The sequence below is a fragment of the Poeciliopsis prolifica genome, unplaced genomic scaffold (genome assembly GCF_027474105.1).
Source record: "Poeciliopsis prolifica strain line A6 unplaced genomic scaffold, Auburn_PproV2 SCAFFOLD030, whole genome shotgun sequence".
NCBI lineage: Eukaryota > Metazoa > Chordata > Actinopteri > Cyprinodontiformes > Poeciliidae > Poeciliopsis > Poeciliopsis prolifica.
The window spans coordinates 467,280-486,283 of record NW_026562405.1 but is presented as its reverse complement, the minus strand read 5'-3'; the positions used below and the strand labels follow the sequence as shown (position 1 = coordinate 486,283).

The following is a 19,004-nucleotide window of genomic DNA, read 5'->3' as shown; positions in this document are numbered from 1 at the left end:
GTACTACTTTTTATTATTGATCTTATGTAACATTTTCTGAAAACTGAAATTTTGGGTTATCTGCAAGCCAAAATCACCAATATTAACTACTCAGAATAACTCTTTTGGTCTGTCCACTAGTTTTACAATAATTCCGTACAGAGATGTCGGTGTCTCTGCTCAGGAACATCCACACGGTGGCGCAATTACAAAACTATTCGTGGAGACTTTCAATGGGCCACAACAGCGATATGATCACACATATTTGTCAATATCCACTGAAAATAGCTCGCTTGAAACAACAAGAACTCTGTCGTGTCACTTTATTACACAGTAAGTCTTTAAAGTCACTGCTTCTGTCGCTCGTGCGTCATACACTTGAATATTAAAACATATTTTAATATGTTTTCAACTCACGTAGCGCGCTCTACTATGTGCCCACAGCTCACATTTAGGTCCTGCGCTTTCCGAGCCGTCTCCCGGATAGATGAGCAGTTTTCACCTGCGTGATGTTATGTGACAATTTAGCTCGTGTCGCGTCACTACAAGAAAACCTTTAATGATCGGTTGCTGCAGCAGACAAACAGTCGCCCGCTCCAACATTAAACTCTCCCTCTCTGGACCGTGTAACGCACTCCAACACGGGCTCCTTCTCTTTCACGAGCCGCTGAAACAGACGGAGCCCAGACGGGAACGCAGTTCTTTCTTTTTATTCCCTCTCCGTCTGCGATAGGACAAGTTAAGTAGTTGCAACTCGTCAGCGCATGCGTGTGATTTAAAAACATGCAATGCATGGAAACTCGGATGCTGCGAACGAGAAGAGGAGTTCTATGAGCCTTGACCAAAACCATCAACAAAAACATTTTCCCTGGTAAAATTTGCGCTATTTTTAGTTTCAGTCAGGGTCTGTATGTGCTTTCCTCTCTTCAGGCACCCCCACCTGTCTGACCAGCGTTCAGACCGGTGTATAAGTAGTAGCCCACAGATTCCCTTCGCAGTGACGCCTGTTTATCAGATTTCTTTGCCTGGTCGCTGTACTTCAGCAGAGATGGACAAACACAATGCGCCAAACCTGACGGGACAAAACATCCCTGCTGGTCGCTGTCAAAACAACTGAGACACCTTCAACTTCAAGAACCTAAAGAATTCATTTTTTTCTTTGCCTTCCATCTTCCTGAGGTAAACTTTTCCTCTCCGCGGCTCTCCTGGTTCCCTTGCCCTCTCTGGGTGAAATCACAGCGGGATTTCTATGAAGCGACGCCTCGGGTGACGAGACTTTGTTGGGGATTTTGCTCTGTTTCCAGAGGGACATCATGTGGACTCCCACGGAAGACGAGAAAATCGGTGTTGGTGAGTAAAAAAACCAAACAAAAACACAGTTCTCTATCAATGTGGCTCTTTATTTTGTAAGCATCAGTTACACACAGAGGACTGTCATGCTGAACTGTCAAGTGTTTCCAATCCTGACTCTTTAATAATGATGGCTGAAGATCTTGCATAACCCCTGTCCTAACTTTAATTTCTTTCGTATTTAAAGAAAAAATCTGCATATTCAGAATGCAGTAGCTCTGGTACTTTCGATTCCCGTACTTTTGATTTCAAGGTCTGCTACAAGAGGTGATGCAAGAATCTTACAGTGGGCTATCTGTCTTAAAGAGCTGCAGCAGGAGACAGACCAATTTATAGACCCCAGAAAGCCTGATATAGGCTTTAATATCCAGTAAAACTTGATGGAAAAGAAAGAGTGATAGGACCAGTGGACTGTACAGTGATCTGTGGCCAGGGTGAATCAGCAGGGATCTATCCAAGTTTATTGTGCTGTGGTGGAATCACAGTTAATTGTTTCAGAAGACTTTATTAGGAACCATTAGCCACTTATGCACAGTTCAGTTATTCTCTCTGCCTTGTCTATTATTCTCTCACATGAAGTAATGTACATAGTCCTTGAAAGCAGTCACTTCCATACACTTATGTAATTTTTTTGAATGATTTTATTATTCTGTGGTCATAACTCAATATATGAATTGCACCTAAAGTAGTTTTGTTATTTGAACTATTTAATAAAAAACAACAACAAAACAAAAATGTTTTGGTCTGTTTTAAATGGTCCTACATTTTAAATAAGTCAGGAATATCTTTGGATGATAAAATCTTACTCCTCGGTTGTCAAAGGTGTTTTCACCATTGTCTTTTGGACATTTCCTTCATATGCACACTCTGTCTGTTTTATCAGGAACTCCTTGATAAAATTTGTTTGGATTGTTTGTATTTCCTTTGGAACTGACTTAATTATTTATGATCAATCAAGTTTTTGGAAACATTGTTCAAAAGTTATTTTCCAGACTTATATGAAAGCATTACAAATAGATGTGTTACTCTTGATGTAAATCTCCAATTCCATAACACCCCATAGGTGAGAACTGGGCCACAGTGAACTTAAGAAGCCAGTTTGAGGTAGTTTGAGCTCTATGTCATTCTGCATAACTTGGTTGTAAGAAATGTTTATTTGAGCTTCTGTATTCTTGAAGCAGTCTACCAATTTTTCTCTAACAGCAGGAAATTTTCATTCACACAACTGCTGCTCTCTACACATGGCCTCTTTTTTGGGGGGCCATTCTCTGTGAACCCTGGAGATTGTTCTGAGTAGAAATCCCATCTGATCAGCAGTGATGTATGCAGACCAGTCCATCTGGCACAAACAACCATGCCAAGTCACTTCTATTGATCACCCCCCCATTCTATTGATCACTTTCAATTTCTTCAAGTTGCCTTTTTGCGTCTTGATACCTATGTAATTGAGTTGCCGGCATGTGATTGGGTGAATAATTACTTGTGTTCAGATTTATTAGGTCTGCTTAATAAAGAGTCTAGTCATTATATATTGCAACAGTCCAAATTACTGACTTTAACATGCAATTACGTGAATCCTCACGTAATTGCATTTTTTTTCCTCTTGATGATGTTTTGAACTAGAAGTGTTGTTGTGTCTAAAATGTCTGGTGGTCTTTCCACAGTTCCTCAGGCTTACAAAGTGCCCTAAAACTGCAATTTCTCAGCATTCAGTCTTGCATAAGGACTTTTGAATGCCTAAAAAACAGTTTTTAACGCATTAAAACATTTATTCATTCATTGGGATCACCCATGCAGCCAAAACCCCATCTGAAAACTCATGTGAACTTAGAGAGTCCAACAAAATTTGCATAAGTGTTTCAAATAAGGTGACAGACCTCCAACCTCTCCAAACCCTGGAGGTCAGAGCGATCGATTGACAGCTGCTCGGACCGTTCCAATTGACCGATTAGGGGGAAACTCTACACCAGTATGGGCTGTGGGAGGAAGCAGGACTCTGCTGACAGGAAGTCAATGTGGGGAATCATGACTCCAGCTCTCCGTTAATTGGAAACAAACATTAGCTGAATCTGAATGAGACGTTATTCCTTCCATCTCCATCTTTGACTTTAGCCTTAGTTTTCTGATCATACTCTATGTATCTACTCTTTTACATCAGCTTAAACTTCATTTTTACTAAAATAATTTCTGCTGTAAGAATTTGTGATCATTTATTGGCTAATTTTTAAAGTGATGTTTGAAGTTTTTCAGTTTTTCTTTGATTACAATTTGCTCCATATCATATGGAAATTATAGCAGATTTTTTCCTCATTTGTTTTCATTATTGTTTCTTATAAACATCAATAGCTTAAATAGGTACACAACAGAGAAGACATCAGGAAGTCTTTACCATCGGCTTTAATATTGGGATCAAACAAATCCTGGAAGAACTCATACTTGGAAACTGGTATCACTGTTTTCATGCAAGTGTGTTCTGTAGCCTTTGGTAATCCAAGCATTTGTGATTTTTGCAGGATAAGGCTATGCATACCAAGGCAGAGAGAGTGGTAACTCATAGAGGCTTTCCAATGGAGTTGGGATGGCTAGTGCCTCGTTGTAGAAAACAGCTATTCAGCTGCATGAATGCAGCTTTGTGGCACCCATAGAGGTTCCTGAATGAAGCTTCACCTCCCCCAGGGCTGCTCTGCACACTGCTCAGTTCTCACACTCGACACAGAACACATACTGACACATGGATGGGTTGCGAGAGACATGGACATGAGAAGTGACATACTGTTCATCAATTATACCTGCTAAAGGTATAAAATTACACATCATTGCAGGTATTGAAATTATGTGGTACTAAATCTTATCGGCTTCATCTTTTGATAATCGTGAGCGTATTTGCAGAATTAAAACCATAATACCTTATTTACCTTCATTATAAGAAAAAGTTAAGATGTTATTAAAACCAACTCCCCGACTGAGGGGATTTAAACCCTCACAATAAGGCTAAAGCCAGCCAGCTGGGTCACTCCCAGAACCTGCTTGTTATGAGCTGAAACGTTGCCAACTGCTGGACCGCCGTGTCAGCAAATGACAGATATGCTGAAGAATTTTTACAGGCATGAACCAGCAAACCCAGTGTTTAAACTAGGTCTCACTGAAATTACCTGATGTGTAATTTATGCCCCTAATTTATCTAGTCTGTTTTTGCTCTGACCCATTTATCCTGTACTAACCTTTCAAAATTTTCTCCCTGTGACTTATTGTAGTGTCCTTTCGGATTTGGAAAGCTCCAGTACTAGACTACAGATGGTGCCATCATTATACTTCTCCCCAGACAATGAAGCGCTCTATCGGACATTTCTCTTATGCAAATCATTTTCTTAGGGTTGGACTTAATTTAGTAAAAATGTTGATGTATTATGCAGCAGGATGTCATGTTACTTGGTTTGACTAATGTCCCTAATTGGTCGTCCAGATGTTGGCACACCCTGGTAAAGATGAATAAAAGGATGTTGAATTGATTGATAGAAGAAATACTGTACTGACAGAGTGAAACAGATTTTTTTTATTTAAAATGCTCTGGCCATGTACTCTAACAAGATTCTTGGGGCTCTTAGAGGAGAATTGGTCCCACAGCATCAAAGATCATCCAACATGCTGAAATGAAGTGATTTTCATATTTTTGTCTTTAGTTTTACTCCAAACCCACCTGGAGTATTTCTTCTCAATCATCGATGAGGCAAAAAGTTTCAGCTGAAACTAGTAAACTCCAAATGTTTGCTGGTTTCATTTGCGACTACAGGACAGAAAGTCGTTTCACGGCATCATCTACTTTATATCCAGATAAAGTAGCTAACATTAGATGGTGTCACTATCTAATGACACTATCCTGCCATCCTGCTCACTCTGCGTTCTGGCAAAATAAGCATGGATCATGGTCCTGCTAGTGGCCAGTGCCTACAATAATTGAGCCTCTGTGTTATGTCATATCTTTCTTCTGAGATAACAGGAAGTTATAGTTTACTAGAAGACCTTAGTTGTTGGACTACTAATAACTGTGCACAAGTAACTTTATAGAAAAAAAATCTTAAATTAAAGGTTTGAATTTTGCAAAACTTTTCAGTTTCAGATTATTATTTAAAGATTTTTTATTCAGTTCTCTCTGTGACAGAAATGATTTTTTTAAGTTTATATGTCAGCCTATGGATGTTTTTGCTAATTATCTCATGTATATCTACTTTGTGTGTTGTATTATACAGTAATTGTTTCATCTTTCATTTGAAGATGGGAAACAGAATAACTGCTTTTTTTGTCTATTTTCTCTTTAAGAGCCATAGCAGCTTTCACAGATGGCTTTAAAGTGTGATTGTTGATGCTCTGCATTTTCAGTAAAGCCATTACATTATGAAGATATTGGAGCCATTAGTGTACTGAGCAGGTGTGTGTGTGTGTGTGTGAGTGGGATTGTTAGGTCTTTCTGTTAAGTTTTCTACAAATCAAATAGTTTCGATTTTTGAGCTTCATGTCCAAATTGAACTTTAGATTCAGAATTAAGCATTTTCAGTTTTATTGCCATTATGTTTCACAAAAGATGGGGGGCAAAATCTATTTATCTTTTGCCCTATATTAAGTAGGATTAAGGTTTTTATGCTTATTCATGCTCTGTCGTCCCAACTTTTATGGAAAAGATTTGAAACACCCGTTATAATTTTTCGTTTTATCAGCAGGATTATTTCTGCTAAAAATAAAATAAAACCATAATCTGCATAGAGTGCGCAGTTTTTGCATCCTTTAACAGCCTGCTAATGGAATGAAGCTCCGCCTGCTGTGTCACGATAAGCTGAACTGCATTTGAACTTAAAATTTGTTGAACTGTCACTCTGCTGCATGTTGCTGCTTTTCCCGACTGTTGGTGTTTAGTGACCCAGATTTACACTTTTAATCATTAGAAAGTGCTGTTATAAAAGCTTTTCTCACAGGAGGGAAAATGCTTAATTAGTAAAAGATTCCACATTTCCCCTGATACATAACATAACCAGGTGAGTCTTCCATAGATGAAGCAGAGACTTTTAGTACAACACAGCTAAAAGTGATGCAGGCGAGTGTCCCAGACACTTTTGGTCTGATGGTTTGTAAGGTGTTGACAACTACTGCTGAGAATCTCCAAAATTTGGGGATTTGGTGCATTCAAATCCATTCCTTTGATTTTAATTTTATAGGAAAGGGATATTTAGTTCAGCATTGTTATTGTTTCCTTGAGAGTGTGAAAGAAATATGAAACATGACATCAAACATCTTTCCTTTGCCTGCTAGGAGATGGTTATTGTTCTGTTCCTCTTTCCATCTGTTGTTTGCCGCTATGTGATTACATGCTAGGGATGCAAGACAGTAAGAATCACAGGATGAGTTCAAGTGTTGGAGATTCTATTAGTGTTTTTCTGTTCAATCCTAATATGTTTCTTACTTTAGCAACCATCTCTGCAAAACCTTATCCTCCCTCATATAGATTATTCAATTTTAAAGAAAAAAAATGTTTGAATAAAATTAGATTTTTTTCTTAAAGTGAGGTTTTAAATCATGTTTTCATATTTATAAGCAGTAACTGAGCACTTTTATGAATGCCATGTTAAGCATGAGTTTATGTATATTTTTTGTGTGGGCACATCTTGGTGATGTGCTGGAGAAGATGCAGATACTCCAATTCTGAATAAAAGTAAAATTATCATAAATATGAAATATTTATGTTGTAAATCTGCAGTTAAAGGCCATTAAATTATGCTGTCCAGCAAACGCATAAACAGACAAATTGCAGCTTCAGCACCTATAGTAATAAATGAAACAGTTTTTCTAACTTGGATGAGATGCTATGTGCTTTCCATAAAATGTTACTGGGATATTATCTCTTAGTGGGGAGTAACATGAATCAGTGCTGATGTTTTGCTCTTTGCCTTTTTACCTTCAGTCAGTTCAGAGAATCTTCCAACTGCTTCATTATGACACAATCAAAATATCTTCAATGAAACGGAAATACAATTCTGATAGCAAAAATGTATTTTAAATAGTAGCAATATTAAATTATATTTCTTAGAAAAATGCTATCAATTATGAACATTGCATTTATTTCATATGCCAAACGTAAAATATTTGTTGCTACAGAAAGTCATCAAATCAACTGATGTTTTGAATGAACATTTTGCTGCATTTCTTAAGTCAGCAGAGCCACAGGAAGCTACTGGAAATGTCACATATTAAGGCATATCTGTTGGGTTTTTTATGCTGCAGGACGGGGAGAGAGTGCAAAACTTCAAGCCGTTCACATGAAGGCCAAACAGCAACTTTGCTCGGTTTTGTCCTTTTGATCTGTCAATCCTTGTCAGTCCTGGATTTGGAGATGCTGGTAGTTTTTCAATCAGCTCATATTCAGGGTGAGGTTCTGAGTCTTCCACTATTTACAACTGGAGACATGCGTTTCTGTAGGATTGTCTCCCCTAACTATAATGTCAGATTCTAAAGACAGATCTTGTCTGCGCTCACTCATACGCAAACGCACACACACACTCACACCCACACACACCCACGCACACGCATACAAACACACACACACCCATGCACAGACACACACGCACATACACGCACACAGCATGACTTTGTCTCTGCTCCCAATGAGTGTAATTAATGACAGCTCATGGCAAGAAGACTAGAAATACAATTTTGAGTGCTGTTCTTATTTCGTCTTATGTTATAGCTCTTAAAGTGAAATCAGTGTCTCTTTCTGTGAGTACATCCACATTGTACTACTAAACTGGTCTTCACATTCTTTAAACAACACTCAAGACAGGTAATTGTACTGGGATAATGTATTTCACTGACTTGAAAAATATCTTTTACTAGCAAGTAAAAAATGTGAAAGATTTCATTTGTGCAATCTGAGATTCTGGCTGCTATCCATGGTGCTGAAACTCACCTAACCAATGTTGAAGTTGAGGAGAGCGCTTTTCCCTTTTGATATTTGCCTTCAGTTTTTATGTTCTTTACCCCGCTTGCTTAAATTACCAAGTCATGAGGATGCAGCAGGATTTTCACATGAATCACAAAGTGTCTTGGTCTGTATCATGTAATTCCAGCCGCTCCACTCATTCACAATCTGTAGGGGGAAAACTGAGACCACAATCAACCTAAAGCATTCACTGTTTTCCCACATCAGAGTGAGCAAGTAGGGCAAAACACCAAAGGCAAAAGACTCGAGAGGATTATGTGCAGAGCAGCTGGACTTCAGAGCTTAATGAACCTTGGTGATGGGTGGCGGCGTCGTGTAATTGCTTTACTTTATGATGATAAAATTATTTACACATCAGTGAAATAATGCAAACCTTGTTACCGATCCAAGTTGATGTCAGTGTAAGTGGTTCTTTGCATTAACTCCACAGTGTTGATCTCTGTAATATATGGGTGGATTTTGCTGGTTGCACACTTGCTTGGGGACATACTGTGTCCCTCTCATGAAAATTAAATAGACCTCTATACTCCCTCTCATTCTAATAGTTTATTGCATGTTGATTCAAAGAAATCCAACACATACCCACAAACCTTTTTTAAACCCTTCCTATCCTTTTAGACTGGAGACCTAATTTTCAATTTCTGTCTCTATCATTTTGTCTTCCTGACTCATTCCTTCTTTCTCTCTTGTGTTTAAATTATTTTATCCAAAATTCTAATCTCTTTAAACAGCTGTTTTTCGCATTTGTCTGCTTGAGTAAAAAAAAAAAAAATCACAACTACTTTGATCAACACTAAAATCAAGATTATTTAACAATAATTTATTGAGTTTGGAAACATGGAGTATTCATTGTATTCAACAGAATATACTTGGAAAACAGAATGAAGCAAAATAATGCATTTTTACCTGGTTTACTGTAAAGTCTATGATCATAGTACTCAAATAGGGAAAAGTTGGAAACAGTAGCTGTTTCCATTTCACCTTAGACTTAGAGACTTAGACTTGACTTTATTGATCCCTTGGGAAGACTCCCTCAGGAAATTATAGTTACCAGCAGCTCACAGGCAAAAATGTGGCACACAGTATCATTTGGTGAAACAGGTAACAGCAGTACCTGTTTCACCAAACAGGTACTGCTGTTTCCTGGTGATGTTAGGATGAAGAGGTGCTGTATATCTATTTCCTGTAATTTGCAGACAAAACTGATGTTGGACTTTTCTAAGCAATAAAAAGTTAGTAAATATTAAAGATGCATTTAATGGTTCATGTTAAGAGAGAACTTCCACTGCTAACGCTCTGGCTGAGATGTGGTCGCCCGGCGGTGGGTGTTTGCGTGTGTGGCTCACGGCTGGTGTTTGATTGGCTCTGCGTTCTGGAGGAAAGCTCCGCCGTTGTTATGGTTACTCTAGGTTTCCGCAGACACCCTGGTAGGACTGGTTGCACAATCGCCATAACAACAAGCCAACTTCTCTGCTTTCATTCAGAAAACAGAAGTGCATTATAAATAGCCCTGATCTCTCAACACTGAGACGTATTGGTTGGTATCAACATTTATTCCAAAAGCTGACTCACTCAGTAATAAAGTGTAAGTGGCAGAGTGATGGGTAACCACTCAATATTGTATTTGTGACTGCAGACATGCAATCGTTATATATGTGCTGTGATCAGATTTTTCCTGAGTTTATATTTGAATTGGAGGGGCATATTTTTTTATTTTAGAATTAAGTAATCAGAAAAACTACATTTACATTTTATTAACGCTAACTGAAACTGACCTGTTTGATTTATAAGGTTGTTTTCTATCACACACAAAGGAGCAAGTTATCCACTGAAGTAGTAAGACAAAAGAAACGTGTTTCTGAATCCAAAACATTTTCACAGATCAGAAAAATTATGTCACACAAATAAAACCTGGAAAACTATTTTGATTGACTCACTCAGGATTTGGCTATTTTAACTTATAACCAAAGCCAAACTGGTCAGGCAAAACAACTAAATTAAGGCCTCTCGGTTGGAGTTATGGAACAAAGTTGGATAAAGTGCAGAATTATGCAACAATTTCTGGAGACAAGACACAGTGAGATATTTTTGCTCAGGAAAAATATGTGTCAAAGAGGTCTTGGAGCAAATGGGGAGAGTGAGTTGTTCCTTCATTTTGCATGTGAAACCTAAGTGGTTCATTCCTGGAAGGCATGAACAGAAACATCTAGGCCACTGTCCCCTCTCAGACCCAAAAGGACTTACTCTTCTCAGAAGTCTGTCATTCGTTTCCTTGGACAATGTTAGGAGCACTTCTCTAATGCTTTGTAAGTCCTTGTCACTCTTTTAAGTGCTTCCACTAATTACGACCTATTCCTATTCATAACTAAAGTAACTTGGCAGTGATTTTCATACAATTTGTAAAAGAGCCAACTTTTTTCCAGCCTGCAAGTTTCTGTGTGTTTTGTTATGCCATTAGTGCTGGCTTGCTTTGACAGGACAGGTTCCAAACACTAAGTTGGGATTCACAGGAGCAGATTGATCTATTCTCAACTGAAATAGTAAAACTGAGTTAGGTCAGTTTGTTCTCTTGCCATAGGAAAGGAACTACTATGTTTAAAATGTTCAAACCTTCTTCTGAAATTCAGTTTTTGTGCTTTAAGCCTTTTTGCTAACTTTTGTACTCCCCTATGGTCCATCCTCTCATAAGAAATGAAAGGAGTGATAAACTTTTTCTCACATTTGAGCTATTTTCTCAAATGCAAACCCAACAGTCTATTTATTGATTAGTGGATAAAATAAAATAATTGTTCTGTCCTGCAGCTGGTTGTCAATGGGTTGCAGAGTAGGGCAGGCAATCTTGTCATGTCATAAAAGGATTTTTTAGACTAAAATAAATGAGCATGGATGGTCTTGACTATTCTGACATGTGCTCTTGCAACTGAAGGTGGATTAGTTGTGCTACCCCTATTGGGTTGATAAGTAAGATAAGAAAAGCAAATGCTCCCTGTGTATCCAATAAATAAATACATTTTATTAGATCTTTTTTAAAAAAGAAGCACCACTCGAAGTGTGTAGCGCTCTGAAAATTCCGTCCAGTTATATATTTACTTTTTTCTGCTTGATTCAGACCAATGCTTACCATATATGTTTCAATTATTTGGGCAGTTAATTATGTCCATCTCTGTGTTCATGTACATTTCAAGTTGGTTTATTAACAAGCTTGGACACCAAGAAGAGACTTGCAGTTGTTTGTTCAGACATCAGGCATAAGATGTACACCTCCTCCTATGTTCCGCATCTGGATTTATTTCTTGGACACACACGGAGCAAAACTCCCGCCCTGCATATGAGAAGACACAAATTTTGGTTGACACCAAAAGTCTGGAGGCAGCTCTTGTTTCTCCAGTACATGAGTTTTCCTCCATTCCAGGTCTATATAATTGTACCTCTAATTTTTTTATTTTTGTTTCTTTGTGCGTCAGTTTTAGTTTGTTCGTTTTCTCTGATAAACAGTTATTTCCCCCCCTGCTGTGTTCTCCCTCTCTTTAATCAATCCCTCACTCAATGTAATGAATATTTAACGTAGAAATGCTATTATTAGATGTAATCGCCCCTTTGCTCCATCCATCATCAGGCTCAGCTTTCTGGTCTGCGTGGTTTTATTCCTTCATTACTAGACTGAGGTTGAGTTTCAAGTCACTTTCAATCATCATCAACAAATGTTCTTTTTTTCTGTTGGAGAATGCAGATTGACAGTAATTTCTGATGTCATGGATTAGGTTTTATCTATTGTCAAACAGGACAGTTTGAAAGTTCATTATTTTATTCCCTATAGGTGATAAATAGCACATCAATTTAAAAGCTTTGAGGATATTATTTGGTTTGAAAGATGTTTCTTTTGAGCTGCACATTGTCAGCAGGTACATTACCTTCCTTAAGCATTTTGTAAAACTTTTTTGGCACATTTCAGCCACAAATTTGAATGTATTTTATTCAGATTTATATATTATACAAGAAATTTCATACTCCTGTCCTTGAGGACCAGTATCATGCAACTTTTAGACGTCTCTTTATCTTAGAAGTTTTCCAAAGCCTTAATGTTTTTCTTTTAATCTTCAAGAAGATTTTAAAGCTGTCTCACCAGTTTCTGGTACCAGTGTCACAGGATTAGAAGTTCAGGCAGCTTTTAAAAACAAAAATAGAAACAGTACCTTTACCAATAAAGATATACAATATTATTTTATACACACAACATAAATCTACCTACAAGCTAATGCAGATAACATAGAAAGCAAACGGAATCAAATCAAGCTAAAGATTCTTCTCCAAAGAGGTGGATGAGTAGGGAATTCCCTCAGGGTGAAGTCATTATAGTCTGTCTTCATAGTGCACTCCATGAATCCTGCCTTCAGAAAGTTTTTGTCAAAGAGAGAGTTAGCGTAGTGGACTTAAAAAGAAAAGCTTAACAAAACACTAACAAGGTTTGTGTCAGACAATTTAAGTGTGTGCTTCATCCTCATGTGGGAGATTTTTTTCAGTATCCTCACAATGTTTGTTAGACATCAGTTAAAAAGAAAAGTTGCAGAGAAATTTAACTCAGGTTTAGGTTATAAAGCAATTTAACACACTTTAGAATGAAAATAAAAAAAAAAAAAATACTTCAATCATAGGGTCCTTGCAAGAATATGGAGCTCTTTGGCAAAATCAAAACATTATTTAAAAAGGACATTTTGTGGGCTTTCCACCCACTATGGGATCTCAGAAGCCTTATGTTTGTTCTGGTACATTTTAAAACCGTTAAGTTAGAAAACCTGAAAATACTGTGATAATAGCGAGTAAGTGAAAATGAGTAAGATGCCTTTTTAAAACATACCACATTTAATAATATATGTTGCAATTTCAGGTTAACTATTTGTGTGTTGGTAGATGAGCCAAGGCAGTTCATAGCAACACAACAGAGCTTGGAGATGAGAGCAAAATCTGAATGCTACAGTGAGTTCAAACACTAAGAAACATCTTCTTAGCTTGTGGGCATACATTTTAAAAAGCCTGTTGGAATGTAAGTGAGTTTTATATAAATGTTACCTTGTCAATATGCCCACATTGCTTTTAAATCGTTTGAGTCCAGGTCAGCAGTTGTTAAATGTACATTTATATATATATATATATAAAATCCAAGTTAGTCAAAGCCTTAGCACATGCTTCAAATTACTTTCAAATGGCAAACAACCTTTTTATACTGCAGGTGCCAAAGATCATTCTTCATGTAGAATTTGTGGACCTTGTGTGGGATAAGCAGTCAGTGTGTTCTGCTTGTTAAATTGCATTAGTGTGGGTTTGAGCCACAGCAATGAAGGCAAGGCAAGACCTTAGTGATTAAATTAAAAAAAGACAACATATTTTGTTTTTAAGTTAGAAGTTAAAAGAAAAATATTGGATTTGTATTTTTTAAAGAGATGGACTTCACCTCTTCTAATCTTTTGTCACGTGCGACTGATCACAAAAGTTGCTTGGAAACTTTTTGCAAAAATTGCTTAATGTATAAATGTTTTTTTTTTTTTTTTTACATGACTAATTTTTTATTAAATAGATTAATCTCTGATTCTTTTGGAAGTTTATATACTTCTGAAATATGTCTTTTTGAAAGAAATGTCCAAGAAAATGGAAAGTGGGTCTATGGAGGTGCAGGTTAATAATAGTAAAATAAAAAAATGTGCATCCATGTCAGTCATATTTTAATATAGTGAAAGTTTTTATTTTTCTGTGGGTACAGTATATCCATGCATGTCTGAGGAGGTGTTATGTGGACCTGTGTGACTGCTTTAATGTGTGTGGCCTTCAGGCTACCTTACATTCAGCGTCCCATTGAATTACAATAATGGGCTGGTAATAGGCCTCACTGAGTGGTTGGACACTGAAAGGGGGGCTGCACTAAAGGTCAATGAGCTGCTCGGGAGCCTATACAGCTCTGACAGTCTGTGGGTGAAATTGGTTTACTGTACCATTAAGGCTAATGGGTTAGTGCTTCACCTAAAATATCTGTCCAGCTTTAGGAACTGGGACCACTGCAGGAGAAAAATATACTATTGGTAATAACAAAAACCCTTTTCATTTCAACAGAAAATGGGGTGGTGTTTTTTTTTTTACTCTGCCATTTGTCAGGTTACACTGCTTTCAAGAGGGTAATGTAACATAATGGTCTATATTTCCTGTTAGCATCTAACTTGCACCTTACAGCTCTTAAACCCTGGGTGTATTTGATGGCTGAGGTGGAATGGTTTCTCAGTTTAGAGCAGTGGTCAGAGTTGCACAGCAAGAGAATCGGGAGTTCAAAATCTGTTCAGGGCTTTTCTGAGTGGATGATCGCTGTGTATGCGGGGTTTTCTCTGGGTACTCTAGTTTTCTCACCGTCCAAAAAGAAGAAAAGCACATAATATGATAATCAGGGCTTCTAGTCTCTTGCAAAAGTGTTTTCATCATTTTGTCGTGTTACAACTACAAACTTACAGATATTTTAGCAGCAAGTAATTGTGAAGTGCAAGGATAAATAAAAATGTGAAAAGTTTAGCTTACATCTGCATTCAGACCAAATAACATCCAGTGCAAACCAGTTGTCGTCTGAAGTCTAATTAGTCTAAAAAGTAAATAGTTAATCCATGTGAAATTTCATCACAGCATTAATGCAGCTGTTCTGTGAAAGTCTCAGAGGTTTATTAGAAAACATTAGTGAACAAAAAGCATCACGAAGACCAAAGAACTCAGAAAATATGGCCAGGGAGAAAGACGCGGAGGAGTTTAAAGAGGATTGAGCTATAAAACAAAATTTCCAGATTTGAACATATTACAGAGTTATGTTTTGTCTAACTATCTAAATGTACGTTTTTGGCATCCTAATATTAGGTATGGGAAGAATTAAAAACACTGAGTATAATCCCCCACTGCCATGGTGGTGGCAGCATCATCCTGTGGGAAAAGAGGAGGGTTAGAGAAGCTGGGCAATCCTGGAAGAAAATCTATTTGAAAAACATTTGAGCCTGAATGAGAGGTTCATTTTCCAGCAGGACAGCGTGGATGCAGAGCTGCAGTGGAAACATTTAGATCAAAGTATATTCAAGTGTTATTTTATGTTGGCTTAGGCTTAAAACTATTTTAAAGTTTTCTTTGGTTAGACTTGATCGTTGATGCTTGACGACACTTATCATAGAACTCAAGTTAAGAATGTTCAGCAAACATTACAAACATAAATACAATATGAAACGTTTCGATTTTGTGCCAGCAAAATTAAACAGATAATTTTGTTAATTAGCTCAGTTTGACATCAATAACACTGAGTAACCTTTTAAAAATCAGACCACTCTTTAGCTGTACCACCATAATTGTTGTTTTCATCTGGTTTATCGTTTAGTTGGGTTACAGCTCCTGTAAGCCCTGAAAATGAATGTCTCTGGCTAATCTAAATTGTATTTCCATAACCCTCCAAGTGATTAGATTGTGAAATGCCGAATAAGTAAATGAGCACATTTAATTTGGATTAAGTGAAACCCACACAAGCCAAATGTTTCATGTGATGCTTCAAAGCAAGAAATCTTAAATATTCAGTTTTCCAAACATTGAGGGATGCATAAAAAGCACTCATCAGTGGAGACTCTTAACAGCATTAGGACCTTCTTAATCCTCCAAAGGAGATGCTTGCACCACTCCTGTATGGTAACAGATGGAGTTACTGCTGTGGTCTGCATGTTAAGGACACCATAAATGTGTGCGTAGGAGAGCGGTCCTCAAGCCGACTAGGAATTAGCATCTATCAACATAAATTATAAACCATATATTTAAATATTTTAGTACTGTGTTCTTCATTGCTCACATTAAAAGTTACTTCTCTATCCTTTAGTCGTTTTAATCCCATCTTTCTTCATGTCCTTTGACTTGCGCTCCATCTTTTCCTGTCCACTCAACTCTCTCTTTCTGACCCCACACTCTTTCATTTTAGACTTGTTCCTCTATCTAATTCCAGGCAAACGATGGACATTTTCAATGACCTGAGTAGATTTGGCTTCTCAAGTTTTAATAAATGTGCATATGTAAAACTCACTGAAAGTTGCAGGTTTGTAGCTACTCTTCTTGTATTACGATATCTATGTGGTAATGTGGGGATTTTCAAGTTCTCTTTATTGTATTTATGGAACTGCTTTACTAAAGATTAACACGGTTTTTTATTCCCCAGTGAGAAGCTGATCCGCTCCTTAAAACTTTAAAACCCTTCCACAAAGCATATTTTTTTGTAATTTCATTTATTGGATTTACTAGGAATTTAACAAAGCAGAAAATGCTACATTTCTGAGCATTATGAGGAATAAACATCTTACTCCTGCAGAGTCAAAATCTTGTCTTTCTTCTTTTACCTCTATGAATTTTGTTTTCCGGGTGTGCATAGCAAAGTACTGTTCCTGTAATTTTAAATCCAATAAAACCACCTCTGACTTGCTTTGAAGTTTTTTTGGGCAACTATTAATCTTTTTATTTACACAAATACATTGTAGCATTGTTAGGGTGCTTTGTAGAGCAACAATAAGGTTATAAGGCACTGGTGTACCAAATATGAATGCTTTAAAAGGTTCTACTAACGGTGTGGTTTAAAGTCTGTATGAGTTTCAGGCAGATGATGAAATCTTTCATGCAGATCGACAAATGTTTTTGTTCCCAAGCAGCTAATTAAGAGCCAGCAGTGAAGTTCGTTACAGGATTTGTTACCTTAGTTTGAACTGGCTTAACAAAACAAATGTGCGGAAAACTAGTTTATTCTAATTAACATACAGTGCTTTTAAATATTTTGTTTTGTTTTTTGCTTTTGTATGGCTAGTATTTGTCTCAAGATGTTTACGTTGCAACCTAAACATCTTGAATACATTAATCTAAGTGTTATTATTTTCACTTCTGTTAGTCTTGCTGCAATGTTTTTTTAAAAAAAAAAATATCATAAGACATAAGACACATTACATACAATACATCTTCATGAAGAGTCACCAAGAAAATCAACCTCAGTCTGAAAAACTGCTGCTAATGTCATCAGTGTTGCTGATCCTAAGTCTAAGCTTAGGAGGTCAGGCAGAGTTCATGGCACCTGAGAGGGGATTCCTAATCTCACCTTGGGAATGAGTGTGCAGGGTGCTAAAACTTAAGTGGTCATACATGCATATGTTGAAATCTTGGGATTATGATAAAAGAAATGGATCATTTCTAAAAATGATCTTTTCACTTAGAAGCATTATACTAGCAGTTGGGTATTTTGTTCATTTTCTTGAAACAAAAATATTGCTTCTAATTTCTCTGTAATATGTTAGATATTCAGAAACTGAATTCGACTGACTACAGTCAAAGTATAATTTTCAATCTTTTCTTTTAGCTCTTTTTTGTCTCCAACTCATTAATATTCTTCACTAAGTCTGCTCTGGCAAGCAAGATTAAGCAAATTATGCATAGAAGCATTTAACTAAATGTAGAACATGTACTGTTTTACTACACTGGCCCCATTTCTGAGTGTTTCTCCGTCTGTTCCCTGTGTGAGTGCAGATAGAATAGCTCCGATCATCAGCTAGCGTTGGATAACCACCACAAATCAGCTATGAATATTAGCCTGCTGCTACTAATTGATTCAACAAATTACGATTCCTCACCCTGGGGTTGAAAAAGCCAATAAACGCTTAGTAGAAATAAATCCTCCTGACTGGGGGAAAAGCTGCCGCTAAATTGGAATAAATGTTATTTTCCATCTGTTCATAGAACTGAGTGGATAGAATATTCGACTGTAAAAAAGAATTATAAAATATTTTATATGAAGCTTTAAAATGCATTAAATGCTGGTAAAACCTCTGAAAGGTTACCAAAACATCAGTTTAATGATTTTTAAACCACGGTTCATATGCATCTGTAATCTTTGAAAATCGAGCTGAATTAACACCCAGCATATTAAAAAATTGAGTTGACAGTTCATCCTCAAATCAAGTTTGAGAACCATTGCACTTTTACATCAGAACAACAAGAACGCACGTTAAAGAGTGTCATTTAAGATTAAGATTAGTTTTTAAGTAAACCATTCATTTTCAGAAAACAGCTTTGTTTCATTTTGCTGTCTAATGCTTAAAGCAAGAAAAGTTGAGAATCAGAGCAGCTGCACTGCATCCAAATTAAAATACAGTATATGAGAAATTTAAGCAGACATAAATGAGGCCTGATTGCAGATATGATGACATAATACGGGTCAAGCCTGGGCCACTATGATATTCCCTAAGCATTTGGACATCTTTAGGCAATCAAAAAGAATAATAATAAACTAGATTTAGTTTGCTTTTTCCACTCAGAATACTTATGTGAACTAGTGACCTGTACAGATTATATTGCTTCTCTACCAAAAATGAGATAAGTACCTCTTTTTGAATTTTTATTCTAAGAAGTACAATGTATGAGAGTTACTCAATTTATGCATGGAAGCATAATGCCCCCAACATTTATTATATTTTCCTTGAAATGAGAAACTGCATTAAAATACGTGATGTTTGTTTGTGTGTTTATTGACTACAAGTTGTGAGAATTCTTAGCTTTGATGGATTTATTTCTCAAAAGTATACAATTTAAAAATTTTCTACAATTTTCACAAGTGTTTGGCCTGCTAAAAAGGAAATCATGTGGAAATTAGCTGATTGATTGCTGT

At 36.9% G+C, this 19,004-nt stretch overlaps 1 protein-coding gene across 4 annotated transcripts in view; it reads left to right on the top strand.

Moving 5' to 3' along the window:
- The first annotated feature begins 759 nt into the window (after nucleotides 1-759).
- Nucleotides 760-19,004, top strand: part of LOC129372756 (dedicator of cytokinesis protein 3-like) — a 139,587-nt gene continuing 121,342 nt past the window's right edge. For all 4 annotated transcript variants that reach the window (XM_055050244.1, XM_055050243.1, XM_055050241.1 and 1 more), the window contains exon 1: nucleotides 760-1,329. In XM_055050244.1, the coding sequence (XP_054906219.1) occupies nucleotides 1,293-1,329 (37 nt within the window). In that variant the 5' untranslated portion in view covers nucleotides 760-1,292. The remainder of the gene's footprint in view (nucleotides 1,330-19,004) is intronic.